This window comes from Enhydra lutris, unplaced genomic scaffold (genome assembly GCF_002288905.1).
Source record: "Enhydra lutris kenyoni isolate GAN:26980312 unplaced genomic scaffold, ASM228890v2 scaffoldscaffold73, whole genome shotgun sequence".
NCBI classification, from domain to species: domain Eukaryota; kingdom Metazoa; phylum Chordata; class Mammalia; order Carnivora; family Mustelidae; genus Enhydra; species Enhydra lutris.
Window position 1 is genome coordinate 1,869,754 of NW_019154157.1, and position 18,768 is coordinate 1,888,521.

The 18,768-nt window shown below is 44.5% G+C and overlaps 2 protein-coding genes across 9 annotated transcripts in view; one reads left to right on the plus strand and one right to left on the minus strand.

Annotated features, from left to right (window-relative positions):
* The window catches only part of LOC111159998 (SFI1 centrin binding protein), a 104,503-nt gene extending 89,399 nt beyond the window's left edge, over nucleotides 1-15,104 (minus strand). For 4 of the 6 annotated variants that reach the window (XM_022522736.1, XM_022522735.1, XM_022522733.1 and 1 more), the window contains exons 1-2: nucleotides 5,568-5,633; nucleotides 3,338-3,464 (exon numbers count right to left, since the gene is read on the minus strand). In XM_022522736.1, the coding sequence (XP_022378444.1) occupies nucleotides 3,338-3,360 (23 nt within the window). In that variant the 5' untranslated portion in view covers nucleotides 3,361-3,464; nucleotides 5,568-5,633. Of the gene's footprint in view, nucleotides 1-3,337; nucleotides 3,465-5,567; nucleotides 5,634-8,750; nucleotides 9,182-15,079 lie in introns of those variants that run through there. The other 2 variants (XM_022522732.1, XM_022522731.1) reach the window with 2 other exon arrangements.
* LOC111159999 (eukaryotic translation initiation factor 4E nuclear import factor 1) overlaps nucleotides 14,407-18,768 on the plus strand; it is a 45,709-nt gene continuing 41,347 nt past the window's right edge. Inside the window, exons 1-2 of one of the 3 annotated variants that reach the window (XM_022522739.1) lie at nucleotides 14,407-14,481; nucleotides 15,428-15,550. In XM_022522739.1, coding sequence (XP_022378447.1) covers nucleotides 15,455-15,550 — 96 coding nt within the window. In that variant the 5' untranslated portion in view covers nucleotides 14,407-14,481; nucleotides 15,428-15,454. Of the gene's footprint in view, nucleotides 14,482-14,828; nucleotides 15,016-15,356; nucleotides 15,551-18,768 lie in introns of those variants that run through there. The other 2 variants (XM_022522738.1, XM_022522740.1) reach the window with 2 other exon arrangements.

Consider the following 18,768-nt stretch of genomic DNA (forward strand, 5'->3'; position numbering starts at 1 on the left):
TAAAATTGGCTCGAGAAGTAGAAACTCGGGGGGCGCCTGGGTGGCTCAGTGGGTTAAAGCCTCTGCCTTCAGCTCAGGTCATGATCCCAGGATCCTCGGATCGAGCCCCACATCGGGCTCTCTGCTCAGCAGAGAGCCTGCTTTCTCCTCTCTCTCTCTGGGCCTGCCTCTCTGCCTACTTGTGATCTCTGTCTGTCAAATAAATAAATAAAATCTTAAAAAAAAAAAAAAGAAGTAGAAACTCGGAACAGACCTATAACAAGTGAAGAAATTGAGTTAGTAATTAAAATGTTTCCTACAAAGAAAAGCCCAGGTCCAGATGGCTTCACTGATGAATTCTATCAAATATTTTAAAGATTTTATTTATTTATTTATTTGTCAGAGAGAGAGAGAGAGAGCACACGCGCAGGCAGGCAGGCAGAGGGGCAGCAGAGGCAGAGGGAGAAGCAGGCTCCCTGCTGAGCAAGGAGCCCGATGCGGGACTCGATCACAGGACGCTGGGATCATGAACTGAGCCGAAGGCAGCCACTTAACCAACTGAGCCACCCAGGCGTCCCTCTATCAAATATTTAAAAAAAATATGATGACAATATTCTATAAATTCTTCCAGAAAAAAATGGTGGAAGGAACACTTCCAAATTCATTCTTTGAGCCAGTATTAGACCCTGATACCAAAGACAGACAAAAATACACACACAATGGGGCACATGGGTGGCTCAGTCGGTTGAGTGTCTGCCTTCAGCCTCAGGTCATGATCCTGGAGTCCTGGGATCAAGCCCCATGCCAGGCTCCAGCTCACCGGGGAGTCTGCTTCTCCCTCTCCCTCTGCTCCTCCCCACTGATGTTCTCTCTCAAATAAATCTTAAAGAAAAAAATCACACACACACACCAATAGCTAATAAACAGAACTGTTAGCACAAAATTCCTCAAACTATATTTAAGTAAACCAAATCCAACGTAGAAGAACCATACAAAAAACACCATGCACTAACTGGATTTATCCTAGGAATGCAAGGTGAGTTTAACATCTGAAAATAAATGTAATATACCCTATTCATAAAGGACAAAAACCATAAGATCATTTTGAGATGCAGAAACACCATTTGACAAAATCCAACACTGGTCATGATAAAAATTCCCAAGATTCCCAAAGAAAACTGATGATATACTAAAAACAGGATAATCTGAGGATGGCATATTTACAAAGGTGTGGGTATAGAGGAACCACAAGGGAAAGTGCAGGAACCTGAAGCTAGTAGAGGCTAAGCTGGTGCCACCTCTAGGCCCAAAGGGATAAGAAAAGGAAATAATTACCAGAACAAAGAAGGAGAGTCAGAGTCTGTTGCCTTACGAGGTGCTCTGTGAGCTTCAGTGAAGGGACACAGCCAACCCAAAATATCTTCCAAGGAGGGAGCCAAAGGAATAAATACTCTGGCCTCATTCTTCTCCCTCCCTCATACCTCCTGCTGAGCTCCTCTTTGGCTAATTTCTTACACTGAGTGGAGATTAGATATCCAGCACAAAGAGGTAATTCCCTAGCTCTTGCACTCTGGAAGAATTCTGCAGTAGATCTTTAAGAACTAGAACTGGTGTCTCAGCATTGTTAGATCTTCCTGCTTCTCTCAATGTGCTGACCTGCTTACCAGCACAAGGTTCTGTTGCTTCTGCTTGGTGGATGCTATAACAGCTTCCCCAGCAACCTCAGCAATAGAGAGCAGCCCTCTCTTTAAATGGCTGTCTCAGCTTTCGGGGAGGGGTGGGGAGACAAACAAACAAACCAACCCTGATTAGCCTCTGCAGTCACGTGCCCACACCTGAACCAATCACCGTGCCCAGGGCAGTGCGACACTCATGACTGGCCAGCTACAAGCCATATACCCACCTCTGTGAGTCTGAGGTCTGTTAGTAAACTGCACTCTTTCTTCTAAATTCCTTCCTTCTGTCAAGGCTAGCTAGAATTGGATTCTGCTATTTGGAATCAAAAGAACTTTCATCTAGGCTGAAAGTAACCATGGTCAAAAGCAGGAGAAAGATCCAACATCCAGTCAGCCTTTGGTGTTAGAACTTCCAACCTCAGGATGTCCCAAACACCATAAAAGGAATCTTTGGAGAAATCAAAACAACTGGGGAAACGGAGGGCTCACAGCTGCTCCACCATGCACCACAAACCACAATTCCCAGTGCTTCTTTCCTGGCGCCACACTGGCATCCCCACAACCTATGAGATGCTCAAAGAGGAACATAAGGTGGCTGTACTCTGGGAGTCCTAGAGATTAGCTCCCATGGCAACCACCATGATCAACACCCACAGCAAGATGTCATTGCCCAACCACACTACCCAGTCCGTCTTCAACAGAATCTTCATCAACTTGTGCTTCCTGGGCTTCATGGTATGCACCTACTCCATGAAGTCTAATGACCAGATGGTGGGTGATGTGACCAGGACCCAGGCCTATGCCTCCATCACCAAGTGCCTGAACTTCTAGGCCATGGTCTTGGGCCCCCTTCTGATCATTATGTTCATCAGTATTTCCTTTTTAAAGATTTTATGTAGGGATGCCTGAGTGGCTCAGTCAGTTAGGCGTCTGCCTTAGGCTCAGGTCATCCATGACCCCAGGGTTCTGGGATCGAGTCCCATATCCAGCTCCCTACTCAGCAGGGAACCTGCTTCTCCCTCTGCCTGCTGCTCCCCCTGTTTATGTACTCTCTCTCTTTCTCTGACAAATAAAATCTTTTAAAAAATAAAAAATAAAGATTTTATTTATTTATGACAGAGAGTGAGTGAGCATGAGCAGGGGGTAGGGACAGAGTGAGAAGCAGACTCCCCGCTAAGAAGGGAGCCCGACATTCATCATTATTTTTGCCACTGGCTCACTTATAATTTTCTAAGCAATTTCAGAGAACATAAAATATTATGGAAGCTATTAGCAGCTGCCCATGGTCTGAAGCTGTCACTCCTTTCACAGCATTTTATATACACATCTGCAACTGAATTCAATAAAGCATTTGTGGGTGGGGGAAAAAAAGGAACTTCCAATCTCAGCAAAATCACCCCCATTCTTGCTCAAAATCGTAATTTTAATGATGGATATTCCCACACTCTCAAAATGGAACAAAATCGTTTTGAACTGTAACATTAGGTATGAAATGTACATTATACTCTAGATGAGAAACCCAAAATATCAACAAAAAAATCCTTACCCAAAGTTCCTTTCTCACCACTCATGATTGAGGCAGAAACTACTTTTTTTTATTATCATTTTACACACAAAATGTTTACAGGTTTTTATATGGGCCACAATTTCAGTTACCTTTTTTATCAAGTCCTATCACTCACCTGGAATCTATCTTCCTCTGCATTCTCTGCTTACTTCTTTTCTGATGGAAATTCGGCAGCGTCTTGATAAACACTTCTTAGTGAGCAGGTTCTTCATTAATCAAAATCTTTTATATTCCCCTACTAACTATAAGAGAAAGAGGGAAAAGGGGAGTAAATTATCTGAGCCATATTTCCGAACAGCTACATGCTAGCTCCTAATCTCCTCTTAATTCAACACAAGATGAACATGGCAAGTCTCTGAAATTTTTTAATGCATTTTTAAAAAGTTATTTTATAAGAAAGGAAACTGGGAGGAGAGAGGATGACACTCAAAAGGCTATAACTGGCTCATTTTTCTTGTCCCAGTGATGCTCTAAGAGCTCCAACTTCCCTTTGTAAGAACACTAGGAGATGCCTAGATTTCCTATTTTTTTGCCTAGATTAATTTTTTTGGTTGTCAGTGTTACCTCTAAGAATCTCTGGGCAGTTTTGGTCAATAGTAAATTACTGTGTACAGTTTCCATTTGCATTTGGTGATAATTTCTACCAGTAATTTTCATCATGAACCAAATAAGCAACATAGTTTTTATTTATTTCTTAGTGCAAAGAATAGCAATGTTGTGGGTTGGATAGCAATGTTGTGGGTTGAATCGTGCCCCCCAACCCCGAGTACCTATGAATTGACCTGACTTGGAAATTCTTTGAAGATGTAATTAAGATGAGGTCACACTGGAGTAAAGTGGGCCCTTAATCCAATATGATTGGCATCTTTATAAAAAGAGGAGATGAGGGCCGCCTGGGTGGCTCAGTCCGTTAAGCAGCTGCCTTCTGCTTGGGTCATGCAGTAGGTGAATGCCATGAGGCCTAGGAAGCACAAGTTCATGAAGATTCTGTTGAAGAGGGACTGCACAATAGGGTTGGGCAACGATGTCTTGCTGCGGGTGTCCTGGGATCAAGACCCACATCAGGATCCCTGCTCAGCAGGGAGTCTGCTTCTACCTCTCATTCTTCCTCTGTGGGCTCTCTCTCTCTCTCTCAAATAAATAAAATCTTAAAAAAAAAAAAAAAGAAGAAGAGATGAGACACAGGGACAGATACACACAGAAAGGAGAATGCTATGTGAAGACAGACATACAGGTAAAACAGCATGTGATAATGAAAGCAGAGACTAGAATGATGTGTCCACAAGCCAAGGAACACCAAGGACTGCTGGCAACACCAGAAGCTAAGAGAAACACACAGAACAGATCCTCCTCCAGAGCCTCCAGAAAGAGGATGGCCCTGTTGACATCTTGATGTCAGATTTCTAGTTTCCAGAACTATAAGACAATACATTTCTGTTGTTTATAAGCTACCAAGTGTATACTACTTTGTCAGAGCAGTCTTTGGAAACAAATTCAAGTAGAAAGAAAAAGGAGTAAGTACATGGTGGAAGAAGGCTAATATGGTGGACTTGTCCTATGTGTAATTGTGCGTAACTGTGAGGCATTTATAGTAAGACATTTATTCTAAGAGAATGAAATCACCCTTCATAACTAAGGTCACATATTTCAATGACAATCAGAGAAAGAATTAGCCAGAAAAGAGAGTTAATCCATACAAAATGAATAATCCTTATTGAGATCAAACATTTGTCCTCCTCCTTCTGGTATCACACTCTAAGTAACAAAGGTCGCCATTAGTGACTATTTCGGTAAATAAATTAAAGGATAATTCAAACTGGGATTTTTGATTAAATACTGCTATAATAAATGGGTCACTGTCTTGGATTTATGTCTTGTTATAATGATTCTCTGGAATACCTAGAGTGGGATACGAACGAGAAGCAGGCCCACAGAATCGCAGAAGAGCTCAGAACTAGAAGGAACAAAGAATGGCTCCTAGAATTGTAGCCACATGCCACAGATGAGGGGACTGATTGGAAGTCTATATGGTAAGCATTTGGGGCCCCTGGTCTCCTTCCCAACCCTGCCAGGCAGGGTATCCAGCTCCTTCTCCACATCCTGCTTCCAGAATTCTGGCAGCTTGACTGGTATCTCCGTCAGGAGACTGGAAGTATCTTTGCAGAAGAAGCCAAGAACTAAAAGCCTCAAGATTCTCACATCTGTGCCCCATCTCCCTCAGTGAAAAAGCAGGCTTGTCCCTAAAGAGAAGCTCACAAATCTACTAGTCCTGCTCTGACACTGGGAGCTTCTAACTAATTTCTCAGTTGCTGACACTTAAGTATGAATGGATAATCAAGACTCACAAGACATTTAGATGTGACCTCCAGCAAGAAAGAGACCAAAGCAGGGGCGCCTGGGTGGCTCAGTGGGTTGAAGCCTCGGCCTTCGGCTCAGGTCATGATCCCAGGGTCCTGGGATCGAGCCCCGCATCGAGCTCTCTGCTTGGCGGGGAGCTGCTTTTCCTTCTCTCTCTCTGCCTGCCTCTCTGCCTGCTTGTGATCTCTGTCAAATAAATAAATAAAATCTTAAAAAAAAAAAAAAAGACCAAAGCAAACAAAGAAATCTGAGGAAATCCACGACCTGTAATGTACTCCTACCAAGAACTTGAATCTAAATATCATCAGATCTCATCCACAACTAAGTATCAACTTATAAAAAATACAGGGAACAAATAAAAATGGTTCTGCAATCAGCAAAATCGATGATGTAGGAAATGACACAGGACTAATAACCCAGTTCCCTCAACAAATAAACTGCAAAAGAAAGAGGGGGAAACTTACACATTAAAAGACACTTAAGATGTAGATCAATCAAAGGCTATGTATGGATCTTGGATCTTCGTTTTAACTAACTACAAACCAACTCTCAAACAAAAAATGCTAAACAATCAGGGAAACTTAAACTTAAAAATTTTTCTAATCTAAAAAATATTTTAGGGTTGCCTGGGTGGCTCAGTGGGTTAAGCCTCTGCCTTTGGCTCAGGTCATGATCCCAGGGTTCTGGGATCGAGCCCACATCGGGCTCTCTGCTCAGCAGAGAGCCTGCTTCCTCCTCTCTCTCTGCCTGCCTCTCTGCCTACTTGTGATCTCTGCCTGTCAAATAAATAAATAGATCTTAAAAAAAAATAAAAATAAATATTTTAATGAGTTATTAAAGAATTCCTATTTGGGGGGGTGCATGGGTGGCTCAGTTGGTTGGGTGTCAGACTCTTGATCTCAGCTCAGGGGATGGGGAGAGGGAGAGAGAGAATTTCAGACTCCACACTGAGTTCGTTGCCCAAGACAGGGCTCAATCTCACAACCCTGAGATCAAGACCTGAGCTGGATCAAGAGTTGGATACCCACAACTGAGCCAAGAGAACTTAAAACAAATGTCTATACAAAAATTTGTATATGGGGGCACCTGGGTGTCCCAGTCATTAAGCATCTGCCTTCAGCTCAGGTCATGATCTCAGGGTCCTGGGATCAAGCCCCGCCATCAGGCTTCTTGCTTGGCCAGAAGCCTGCTCCTCTCTCTCCCACTCGCCCTACTTGTGTTCTGTCTCTCACTCTTTCTCTCGGTCAAATAAAATCTTTTAAAAAAACTTGTATATGGATGTTAACAGCATTAATAATAATAATAATAATAATAATAATAATATTAATAATAGCCAAAAAAAATGAAAGCCCAAATGTTCACCAACTCATGGATGAACAAAATATGCATATCCATACAATCCATACAATTAAATATCACACAACCATAAAAAGCAATGCAGTACTATTACATGTTAAAACATGGATGCATACTGGCACATGCTAAGGGAAAGAAGCCAATCACAAAGACCATACAGCATATGATTCCACTTATATAAAATGTCCAGAACAGATAAATCTACGGAGTCATAAAGTAAATTCCTGGCTGCCTAGGGCCTACGAAAGATTGAAGGGAAATGGGGAGTGACTCCTAACATTAAGGGTTTCTTTTCAGGGTGAAGAAAATGTTCTAAAATTGATTATGGTGATGGTTGCAAAACTGACTAAAAACCAATGAACACTTTCAATTGGTGAATTGTATTCTATGTGAATTATTTTGCAATAAAACTGTTAAAAGAAGAAAAGGAAGAGATGAAAAAGTAGAAGCAGTAGTTATTAAAGGAAAATGTATCCCAAAAACCAAGGAAGCAAATTGAGGGGAAAAAAAGGAACCCAGGCAAAAGCGAATTCAACATAAGGGAATAGCAAAAAGAAGCAAATCCCATGATAGATGAGAAAAGAAGTTTCAGGATTAGAACTGAGAACAGCAGATCTGTCTTCAGATGGCTGGTGGCTCTATGCCACCAGATCATTTTAGAGCAGAGTAGGATCTCCAAGAAAAAGATGAAATGGACAGTTTTGAGAGTAATTTTGCAAAAAAAAAAATTAGACGGGCATATGAGAAATGCTGTTACATTCAGGAAGAAAATTTAATCTGGGCCTGAATGAATACTAGGCAAATGAGAAAATAATAGAATAATAGGATGTACAAGAAAGAACAGTTGCTATACTCTGCTTGGTATAGCTGTGAAATGTTATAAACCACTGGCCACTAATTTAAAAATAAATTAATACATAATCACACTGGTGAGAGGATGGAAGGAAAACTGTGAGTGAAGTATTTATCTTCCACGAATAACAGTGGACACTTTATGTGTAAAACTAAAAAAATCAGAAAATATCGCCCATAAGGATATTTACTTCCAACTTATAAAGAAGATCAGGAGAAACAGCTGGCAAAATGTAAATTATAACTGGGGCATGGGGCTATTTTCTATTATAAGCTTTTAATACTGGCTCTTAAAATCATGTATGGTAACTTGAAAAATTAAAGAAGTTTCTACAGCATTTTGCAGCTGCTAACAATGACTGAGAAATCAACGATCCTAGTAAAGAAAAGCAAGGAAAGACCTAAATTTATATCTTTAAGCCCCCAAACAGTTTCAACTATTCTTCCAGGAATCCTTCTCTGACACCTCCAAGCCTCATACTTTCATGGCATTTAGGCGGGTACCATGAAATCTAAAACGAATAGATTAAAAAAAACAAAAAACCACTTATGGAGAGGATACTACTCTGTCAGGTATAGATAGTACTAAGCATTTTTCATTAATAAGCTGCCTTTTAACAACCACCTGAACAGGGGTTCAGACAGACGAAGTATCTAGTTGAGGTCATTAGCTAAGTGGTAGGGTTGGGACCGGTATGCAGGTCCCTAACACCATTCGTTCAACAGATATTTACTATGCATCTGCACAGGCTGACCAGAAACCTGAAAGGCCACCCATGAGATAAAAACGAAGCATTTATGTCCCGCTGCTGGGGAGGCTTCGCTGTTGTTTCCTTGTTGGCCCTCTGGGTTCAGATGAGGCCCCCGAGATTTGTGCACACTCGCCCCTAGCTGGCCACGCAGGAGAGATCCAGAAACTCCTGATTCGGATCCGCGCACGAGCCTTGCATCGACGCACGCACCGGTACCCGCCTGCAGCACCAGACGCGCTGGAGTAAGCGGTGCCCGGTGGCCCCCGGGCGACTAGACGCTGAAGGGAAGCAGCACCCGGCAAGAAGGACGCAAGCACCGCGCCGGGCAAGGAAGAAGGGCTCCGAAAGTTCTCCACACTCTCTTCACACCTCTTCCACTCCCAGATCACAGTCTGTGGGTAGGCAGTTTCGCCTGCACTCCTGGACAAGGAAGCGGAGGCTTGGAGAAAAGAGTCACGGGGTCCAGCTCGAGGGACGTCCGCTCGCCGCTGGACTCCAAAGCGAGGAGGACGAGCCACTCACAGGCTGGAAACAGGCCTCATACCTGACAAGCCGAGCACTCCGGCCTCCCGCCTCGCGAAGTCCCAGCGGGAGTAGGCACACGCGCCGCTAGCGCTCCTCTGACCCGCGGGACCCACACGGCCTCAGCGCTTCCAGCGTCTCTGCGCACAAGTCTCGCGCCGGCCCCGCCCCCGTCTCCACGGCGACTCGGCGAGCGTGTGAGACGCCCCTCCCCGGACTTTGGAGTTCGCGCAGCCTCAGTCCGATAGGTGACACGCCCCCCTCCGGTAGCCGAGGGGGGCTGGCTAAACTGAGTTGGCCCCAAAGTCCGCGGATGAACTGGGCAACCCCGAGGAGGGCTCTCGGCCTCCTTGGCCCACTAGCTCCTCTCAGAGCTTAGCTTCCTACAGCCACTCTTAGACAAGAGGAGTAGGAGTCATTTCGAATCGAATTTCCGAGCTACGCCTCGCGCGGCAAGGACTAGGGATGAGGTTCCTGTCTGGAGGCCCATGCAGACGAGGGTCCTCCTTAGCCCCATTTCCAGGCTCACGCGTGAGCCTCTCTGGCTCTTGGTTCTCCATGGTTCCCAGCCGGTGCAAGCGTGGAACACGCGCACGCAGGGACCAGAGAAGCTGTCAATCGGAGGCGCAAGGAAGTTGTCGTTTCGTGTCCCCGAATTTGAATTACCCCAGGCTGGGATCTTCTCTGAAGCCTCCCTTTAAAAATGTAGTCAACAAGCGCTAATTGTTAGTAAATGGTCGATAATTTTTTTTAAAATCTCTGAACATCTTTTAGAAAATACGGGTAAGGGAAGGTAGGTGAGGCATTTTTATATACTTTTCTCCTGTGCTTTGTAAAACATCTGAAAGCACACAAGACTTCTGGTAGAGAGAGTAAAGGCAAGCATTATGTACTTAAATGCTTGAAAGATTTTTTATTTTTATTTTTAAAGATTTTATTTACTTATTTGTCAGAGAGTAAGCGAGCGCACACAAGCAGGGGGAAAGGCAGGAAGACGGAGAAGCAGGCTCCCCAAAGAGCAAGGAGCGCAATGTGGGACTGGATCCCAGAACCCTGGGATCATGACCTGAGCTAAGGCAGACGCTTAACCAACTGAGCCACCCAGGCACCCCGAAAGATTTTTATACTACAATTATGAGGTAAAATAATTTGTTGGGTGTCCCAGGATTAAAGTGACACAGGTAGTTTGCATTTTCCATTTTCTACATATGCTAATTTTTGTTTAAAAAAAAAACACACCAGGTGTTTAAAAGGAAAAGTTCCACTTTAGCAGGACACAGGAACCAATCTTTTAGGGATGACTAATTTAGTGAGTTTTAAAGCCCTAATTAGCACTAATATTTACTGTCAAATTAGTCTTATAAGGACTTTATGCTTTCTAGGTGATTTGCTGATGCTTTATTCCTGTCATGTACCTTTACTACCATCAACTTTGACTGATTTGGGAAGGGATGAAAGGCATTTTCATTTGAGTTACAATGCAAATAATTATTCCTGTCAGTAAAGATTAGAACAGTATAGATTAACAACAGCTAGTGCAACAGCACTTAATGATTTCAGTTGGTTTTGTCTTAAGTACTTCCCATAAATGAAAGCAAGCATGTAAAGCACCAGAAAGGGTAGAGGCTCTTTGAAGAATTTGTGTGGTTCTAAACGTCCCTTAATTTCTTTACAGTCCTTAAACTGAGTACATGATGCCACACACCTGTGAAACTGTTGAAATCTTTTCTTAGAACCAGGGATTACCCTTAGAGCAAGAAAAAATGAATAGGAAAAAAGCCCATTTAAGGAGACACTGACTAGTTGAGGTGTAATCCCAACTTTCTGAGATGAGGCTGCTCTCAGAATTACTAGGTTTCTCATATTTTCATTTGCTTTTCTACTGCTCTTGGACTCCTCAACTGACTGAACTTTTGAGTCCCCTTATGCCAAACTTTGAACAAACAACTGAACCTAAACTAAGATCTTAGAAATACTTAGTAAAGAACAAGAGTCAATAATTTCTCTTATTCTCTCAAAGAAGCTTCTCATACTGGTATTTGAAAATTCATTAATTCCAAAATGGGCATTTAGAATTACAAATTATCAGGGGCGCCTGGGTGGCTCAGTGGGTCAAAGCCTCTGCCTTCGGCTCAGGTCATGATCCCAGGGTCCTGGGATCGAGCCCCGCATCGGGCTCTCTGCTCAGTGGGGAGCCTGCTTCCACCTCTCTCTCTGCCTGCCTCTCAGCCTACTTGTGATGTCTGTCTGTCAAATAAAAAAATTAAAAAAAAAAAAGAATTACAAATTATCATTCTTACTGAAAATACTTAAAAGCTACAATGAAACAAGGATTTACAAGCATCTAAGTTTTGCATGACACAGGAGAAAGACATTCACAGATACCCTCCCTTAGTAAATTATTACCTTTATTCTCAGGTGCTAATTTGCATCTCCTTTTACAGGACAAATTGAGTCTCTGAGAGATAAGTGAGTTGAGACCAAGTTTCTACGTGACACTAAAGGACAGCTCGGTGGAAGCGTGCATCCCAACTAGGATAGACCTGAGGGCCCGGGGAAATTAGCTCCGGCCAGGCCTCTCTCATGGTAGCTACAATCCCTTGAGCAGATTTTGTGTACTTGCGGTCATTTAAAAATATGTCCACGAATTCTTTGACACTTTTATATAAAAGTAGTCTAAGTCTCCTTCCCTTAGTGACTTCTTTCTTTAATATTTTATTTATTTGACAGAGATCACAAGTAGGTAGAGAGAGAGGAGGAAGCAGGCTCCCCACGGAGCAGAGAGCCCGATGTGGGGCTCGATCCCAGGACCCTGGGATCATGACCTGAGCCGAAGGCAGAGGCTTTAACCCACTGAGCCACCCAGGCACCCCTCTTTCTTTTTTTTTTTTTTTATTAAGATTTTAGTTACTTGTCAGAGAAAAGGAGAGCACAAGCAGGGGAGCAGCAGGCAGAGGTAGAGGAAGAAGCAGGCTCCCCGCCAAGCAAGGAGCTCAATGTAGGACTTGACCAGAGGAGCTGGGATCATGACCTGAGCAGAAGGCAGCCGATTAACAACTGAGCCACCCAGGTGTCCCTTTGTGACTTTTTTCTAATAGAATATGGCATGTGGAAGAACACGGACTCCAAGGCTAGGTTGGAAAGGACAATTCAGCAACTGGCTGCTGCAGAATCCTGCCACCATGTTGTGAGAAAAAGCTCAAGCCCCAGAGAGAGCGCATGTATAAACGTTCCAGCCAACAGCTCCAGAAGACCCAGCTGAGAGCCGCCATCAAGCACCAAATATGTAAGCGAGCCATTAAATGACCCTAGACGCAAGCCTTTTACCCATCTGAACGCAGCAGAAACCAGGTATCCCAGCTAGAAGTGGCCTAAAGTGCAAGTTTAGGTGCAAAATACATATTGAGTTAAACCACTGAGTTTTGGGGTGGTTTATCACACAGCAATAGATGACTAATTCCCACTACAAGCCTGAAAAGTAGGTACTGCTATCCCTTTTTGACAGAGGAGTAAACAGGTCCAGGGAAATGAAATGACTGGCTCAGATTTCACACCAAGTGGCAGAACCAGAATATAAGAGCTTCAAGCAATGGGCCTTCTTCATTACACCTGACAGCGAAAGGATTATACCATTATCCTCAATCTTAGGAAGACCCTGATTCCAAAAGCAGCTTGATTTCTAAAATATTAAGATGAGCATGGTGTGATTACCTACCATGTGCCTCTGAATAGGCCTTACAAGAACAAAAACAAAAACAAAAACCAGCAGCTTCACAAAGGTTGTATAAGGCTTTTTACCCACCTTATCCTTTTTAATCTTGATAACAGCCCCTGTTATCAAGTTGGATTATCATCTTTCCAATTTTACAGATTAGAAAACCAAGGCTAAGGATAAAGAACTGGCCTAATTTGCCCCAGTCTGTAGGATGTGGCAGAGCTGGGTTGCAAATGTTTCCCTCTGCCTCTTGCCCGCAGATAGTTAACACATTTTATTTAAAAAAATTTTTTTATTCAATATTACAGACAAAAAGAAAAACGTTTTCTTAATTATCTCGGTTGCCAAGACTTACAGGAAGGGAACTCAGCGATCACTCAATGCCCAATCCCCTTATTCTGTTAGTGAAGCTCAAAGAAAGCAGGCCCCTTCAAAGAAATGTAGACTTCACTACCCTTTAGCGAAAAAAATTGCGTTTCCCTCTACACCCAGGTATCACTTCACACCAACCCCGGGAGGAAGCACGGGACGGAAACGTGGGCTGGGGATATTCCTGCAGACCGGGCTCACAGGTGATCTTCGTCAAACCTTTACAGAGGGTTCCTCCCCAGCCCGGCAGTTACTCTCATTTCTCAGAGTAGGGAAAGTATGTTTGCACTGCTGTGCTCTCATTTGCCAGTCTCGCCAATATGTACTATGCACTTCACATTCGCTGTCTCATTTTCACCCAAATACACTCGTACTTCCCCTTCCCGTGCAGACTATGGAAGATTCCGGTTATGAGCGGGGGAAAAACAAAAAAAAAAAACAAAAAACAAAAAAACCCTTTCAATGACTTGTCAGTCATTTTTAGCTCAATCAAAAGCAATCGTGGCAAATTTGTTAATGCAACAAAACAGAATCACACACACTTAAAGAGGGGCCATTTTAGAAAGGAGAAGAGAGAAAACTCAAGTCAGGGCTTTGCCCAACATCACACCATTAATGATAAAACCTGAGATTCGAGCCCACAAACGCCAGGCTCAAAAGCCCCCAGGCTCGCCTCAGACTGCCACCGCCGAAGCCCCACGTTTCCCGCCGTCGCGAACCGTGCAAACGCAGCAGTCAACGCGCTTCCCAGGTCGAACCCGGACCAGGACCCCGGACCCCAACTTTGGCTGGTACCACCGCCTTCCAGAGACAGCTGCCAGACGCGGACCGCAGGCTCCAGCACCTCCCGCCCCGTTCTGCCCCGCCCCGAAGCGCGCGTGGGAACGCTGCGTCCTTCCCAGGGCTGCCCGGGACGACCGCCTGCGCACACCGGGAAAGGCTTCCGCCGCCGCCGCCCCAGCCCCCTCTCCGCCGCCGCCATCTCCTTCCCGCCTCCGCCTCCCCGCCGCTAGGCGCACGCTGGGGCCGGCGCCCGGGGAGCGCGCCGCAATGTGTCTTTTTTCCGCCCGGCACCGCCGCGGTCACCTCACTTCCGGGCGCGCAGCGGCGAAGGCGGTGCTGGGGCCCGGGAGCGTGGAGGGAGTTATTAAGGGGGAGGGGGTCTGGGAGGAGGGGCTGAGGGCTGGGCCGTGGTTACGGCGGCTGAAGAGAGACAGTCCGAACGGGTGGGGGGGCGAGAGCGAAGGCCGCGCGGAGCAGCCCTCGGACCGGCACCGGCGGCAGGGAGGGGAGCGGCGGCCGAGGCGAAAGGCCGCCGAGCGGCGGAGGCACCGAGTAAGGGCCCAGCGGCAGCGGGAGCCGGGGCGCCTTGCGCCCAGGGCCGCAAGGAGGGCAGGGGCGCGGGCGCGCTGCTCCTGGGGTCGCGTGCGTGAGCGCGAGCGCCGGGGTGCGCGCGGGGGGCGGGCAGGGGCGCGAGGCCCGCGGGGCGGCCGGCGGGCAGCAGGCGGGCGGGCTGGCGGGGCCCGAGCCGCCGGGCCGGGGCGGACCGCGGCGGGCCTGCGCCGGCTCCAGCTCGGAGCGGCTGGGCCGGGGGATTCGGCCTCCCCGCTCCCTCCGGCCCGCCTCCCCTCCGTGAGTACAGTCCCCGCCCTTCCTCCGAAGGAGGCCGCTGGGCTGGGGCCTGCGCGAGAGGCCGGGGGTTGGGGTCGCGGCCCGGGAAAGCCGAGTTTCCGAGCTGGAGCCGGCATTCGCCCTTTCCTTGCCACCGGCGCCCCTGACATGGCCACAGGTGCCGCGGGTCGGGTGAGGGGCGCTCGGGCCCCAGCCCCTGGCCCCTGGATAACAAGGGGCAGCTGGCGGCGTCCATTGGCAAGTGACAGGCACTATACCACAGTCCGACTTCCCGGATCCCCAACCCCAACCAGTCTCCTACCTGCCCCCACTCGGGAAACTTCCCCACTACTGTCTGAACGGTCCTCATGGGTGGCAATGACTAATTTTGGTTTCTTTTTGTCTTAAAGCTGCTTAAAGACTGTGCCCTGATTGGGTACCTTCCACTTAGGCTTTCCTTAACCTTTTTGAGTATTAGAGCACGTTACTAGAAGAGATAAAAAAAAAAAAACAATCATTCTATTTCCAAATGGGTTCTGGTTTTGTTGGGTGAGGCTTTGTTTTTTAAAGGTAGTCATTTTAAGAGATTAAAGAGTTTCGGTGTCTTAAACGGTCAAGACTTCTCAAAATATATTGTTCCCCCTGACAGTTTTGCTGATTGATCTTCCAGGTGCAAAGAATTGTAGACCAAGGAGCCATGGATAGGAGAAGTTTGGGTGAAACAGAAAATGGAGATGCTTTCCTTGACCTGAAGAAGCAACCAGCCTCCAAATCCCCGCATCGCTATACAAAAGTAAGTATTGTTACTAATGAAATAGTGTTTCTTTATAGGTGGGGAGATTAGTAACATTGTGTAGGTATTTCATTAGTGTTATTTAAAGTGGAAGTCTCATTCTGACTATATAGACTAAATATTAACTAGATTTAATAAAGCATTGCTTTGAATTTCTTCTGCAAGTGTGAATATGCAATTTAAACTAGGATTTGCTTCTAATTAGCTTTTGGGTAGAGGAAATATTGGCTCATATGGCATATGAATTTGTGGATCAGCATATGTTAGCACACATGTTCTGTAACAACTCTGTGTAACTGGTATGTTACTGACTTACATGCTCTAGAATAAGGATTCCAGTTCTGGCATGCAAATCACTCAAGGTCCTGTACTTACTGAAGTTGTTGCTTCAGTATCTTGTGGGTGTTTCTGAAGGGGTTGACAGGACTCCTTGAGGTGTGAATTCATTTCTCATTCCTTGAAATGTATTGGGCAGAGTACAAAAAATGTGCTTGGGACTTCTGATGGGAAGAGTCATATTCTAGTTGGTCTCTTATCTCTGTTTCCTAAGTGTGGACCCAATCAGGGGTTCTGATGTGGTTATTGTCCCTGACTTACCAGAATACTGACTGGTTAATATTTGAAGTCAGGCCTTGTTTGTGTACTAGTGCCACTGCTCAGATCTACTTGATAAAGTGTCTAGTGCTATCAGAGCAATATTCATTTTTAGCATTAAAAAAAAAAGATGGCATTTTATTCAGATTTGATCTCCACAAATGTAGTTTTTCTCAAACCTGAGAGTACTTGAATAATGTTTCACAACTTAAATTCACTGTCTAAAAGGTTGACAGGTGAATTCTGAATGGAGAAAAGCTTATTAAATGAAGGGGAACTAATTTGAACTGCTTTCATAAGCTTTTGTGATTTTAGTTCTCTTAGCACTTTTTGAATAAAAGTTCTTACTGGTATTCTGCTTGTAGAGTCCACACAGAGAGACTTTTGTGTCACTTTTATACTGATCAGAGGATGGCATGTATATGTCATCTTTCTGTATAACCATATTTAGCGTAAGTCATTTTGGGGGAAGATAATACTGGTCTTTCTTAGGCTAGAACTTACGTGTGTCTAAAGATTAAGAAGCTCAATATTGTCCATTTTTGATAATCTAGTCTCAGAATTCTGTCATACTTAGATAAATGTGCCTCAAAGAAATGATTAAGAAAAGGATCTTTTAAATTAATGACAGTGGAGCTTAGATTTAATGGTCTTCTCTACCAGATTTAGTTGGAAGTTGGTTTACTGTCCACTCCATTAGAGAAGATTTAGTTAATGGCAATTTTAGAATCATGTTTAGGCAGTGTTTGGGTGGTGCTTTCATACATATGTTTCTTATACTCTAGTAATGTGGTACTTGAGGCAAACTAAGCCTTTCTCTTTGAAGAAAGCTTGAAACCCTGTGTTCTGAGAACTATAATAAATGGTCTGTTGCACAACTAGAATAATACTTGAGCCATCCTACTCCTTATCTCCATATTGAGATTAGACTATTGGCGTAAAAAAAGGCATTTAGTAATGTTTCTGCTGCTTCAAGTTCATGGGCTAGAAAGTTTAGAAGAGAAGGAAATTGTCCTCAGTGATTTTTTTAATAAGTTATGTGCTTTGTGAAAACTGGTAAACATAGGATGTTTACTATAAGATCAAAAAAATACATTCACCAGATGAGAGGGCTTCTTAAACTTTGATCTTTCTTAGTTTAGCATCCATTTGTTTTATGAGATAACATTAATAGTCTGTTCAGAATTCTAGGGTTTTTTTTTTCTATGAGGGTGGAGTAGTCCAGGAGTTTGGCTTCGTGCTTTTCAGGTAACATCGGAGTCCCCTGTGTGTTGTGGCATTCTTTACTCCAGCTTCCTAAATGTTGATATGTTTGGAGATTATCTATGAACCCTTGTGAAGTGTGAGTTCTGGTTGTTAGATCATGAGTGGGCTTCAAAATCTAGCTTTTTAACCTACTTGCATGTGGTGCCCATACTGCTGGTCCACTGACCATACTTTGAGTAGCAAGGCTTTAGTCTTCCTTGGAAAACTTGGTATATGGTCTTGATGTTGTCAAGCAACTCAGATGCATAATTACTCTCTAGGTTTCCATTGGTATCTGTTGTGTTTCCATGAATGTCTCAGGAAGTCAAGTTAGAATCACATTAGATACTTTCAGGCCTACCCCTAGACCTTAGTGATGATTAGTTGGGATGGTTATAAGTGGATTTATCATAGGCACCTGTTATCCTGAGAGTCTGAGCTCTTAATTTAGAAGCCCACTCAGGTCCATTTTGCCAGGCCAAGTTGCTAAGACCAAAAATTCTTTCTGGTGATACTTAAATGTGGCATTTATAAAGAGACCGAATTATGTTGAAGGACTTTTGGAGGCTACGGAGTGGGACCTCAGCGCAAAATCATGGATTGAAAGTGTTTTTAGACAGTGGTTCTCAAAGAGTGGTCCCTAAACTAGCATTTAGTACCGCCTAGTAACCAGTTAGAAATACAAAATCTCAGGTCCCATTTCAGTGGTATTAAATCAGATTTTAGGGGTAGGACCCAGACATCCACATGTATTAAGTCTTTCAGGGAATTTTGACTGATTCAAGCTTGAGGACCATCAGTTTAGAAAACAAGATGAGGTGGTCATGTTTATTAATGGAAAAACTTTGGGACCCACCAGCTTACCTTCATCAGAGGTCCTTGTTTTACCAGTTCTTTTGTAGTACCTGCTATTAGTGATACCATTTACTACTTCAAATACAGAGTAAAAATGCTTTGGACTGTTCCACTATTCAGATCCGTGTTCTTTTTCTTTGAGTGGACAGACTGATTTTAGAGTATACATACTTGGTGCTGTTCCTCCTTTGCTTCTGTATCTTGCCACTGATTACTTATAAAGTATTATCACCTACCAGTTGAGCAGTATATAAAAGCAGGGAGGGACACCTGGGTGGCTCAGAGGATTAAGCCTCTGCCTTTGGCTCAGGTCATAATCTCAGGGTCCTGGGATGGAGCCCTGCATTGGGCTCTCTGCTCAGCGGAGAGCCTGTTTCCACCACCCGCCCTCTGCCTGCCTCTCTGCCTACCTGTGATCTCTCTCTTTGTGTGTCAAATAAAATCTTTAAATAAATAAAAAGCAGGGAATACCCATAACCTTCAGCTTGATACTGAGCAGTGTTAATCATCTACCTTAAATCTAC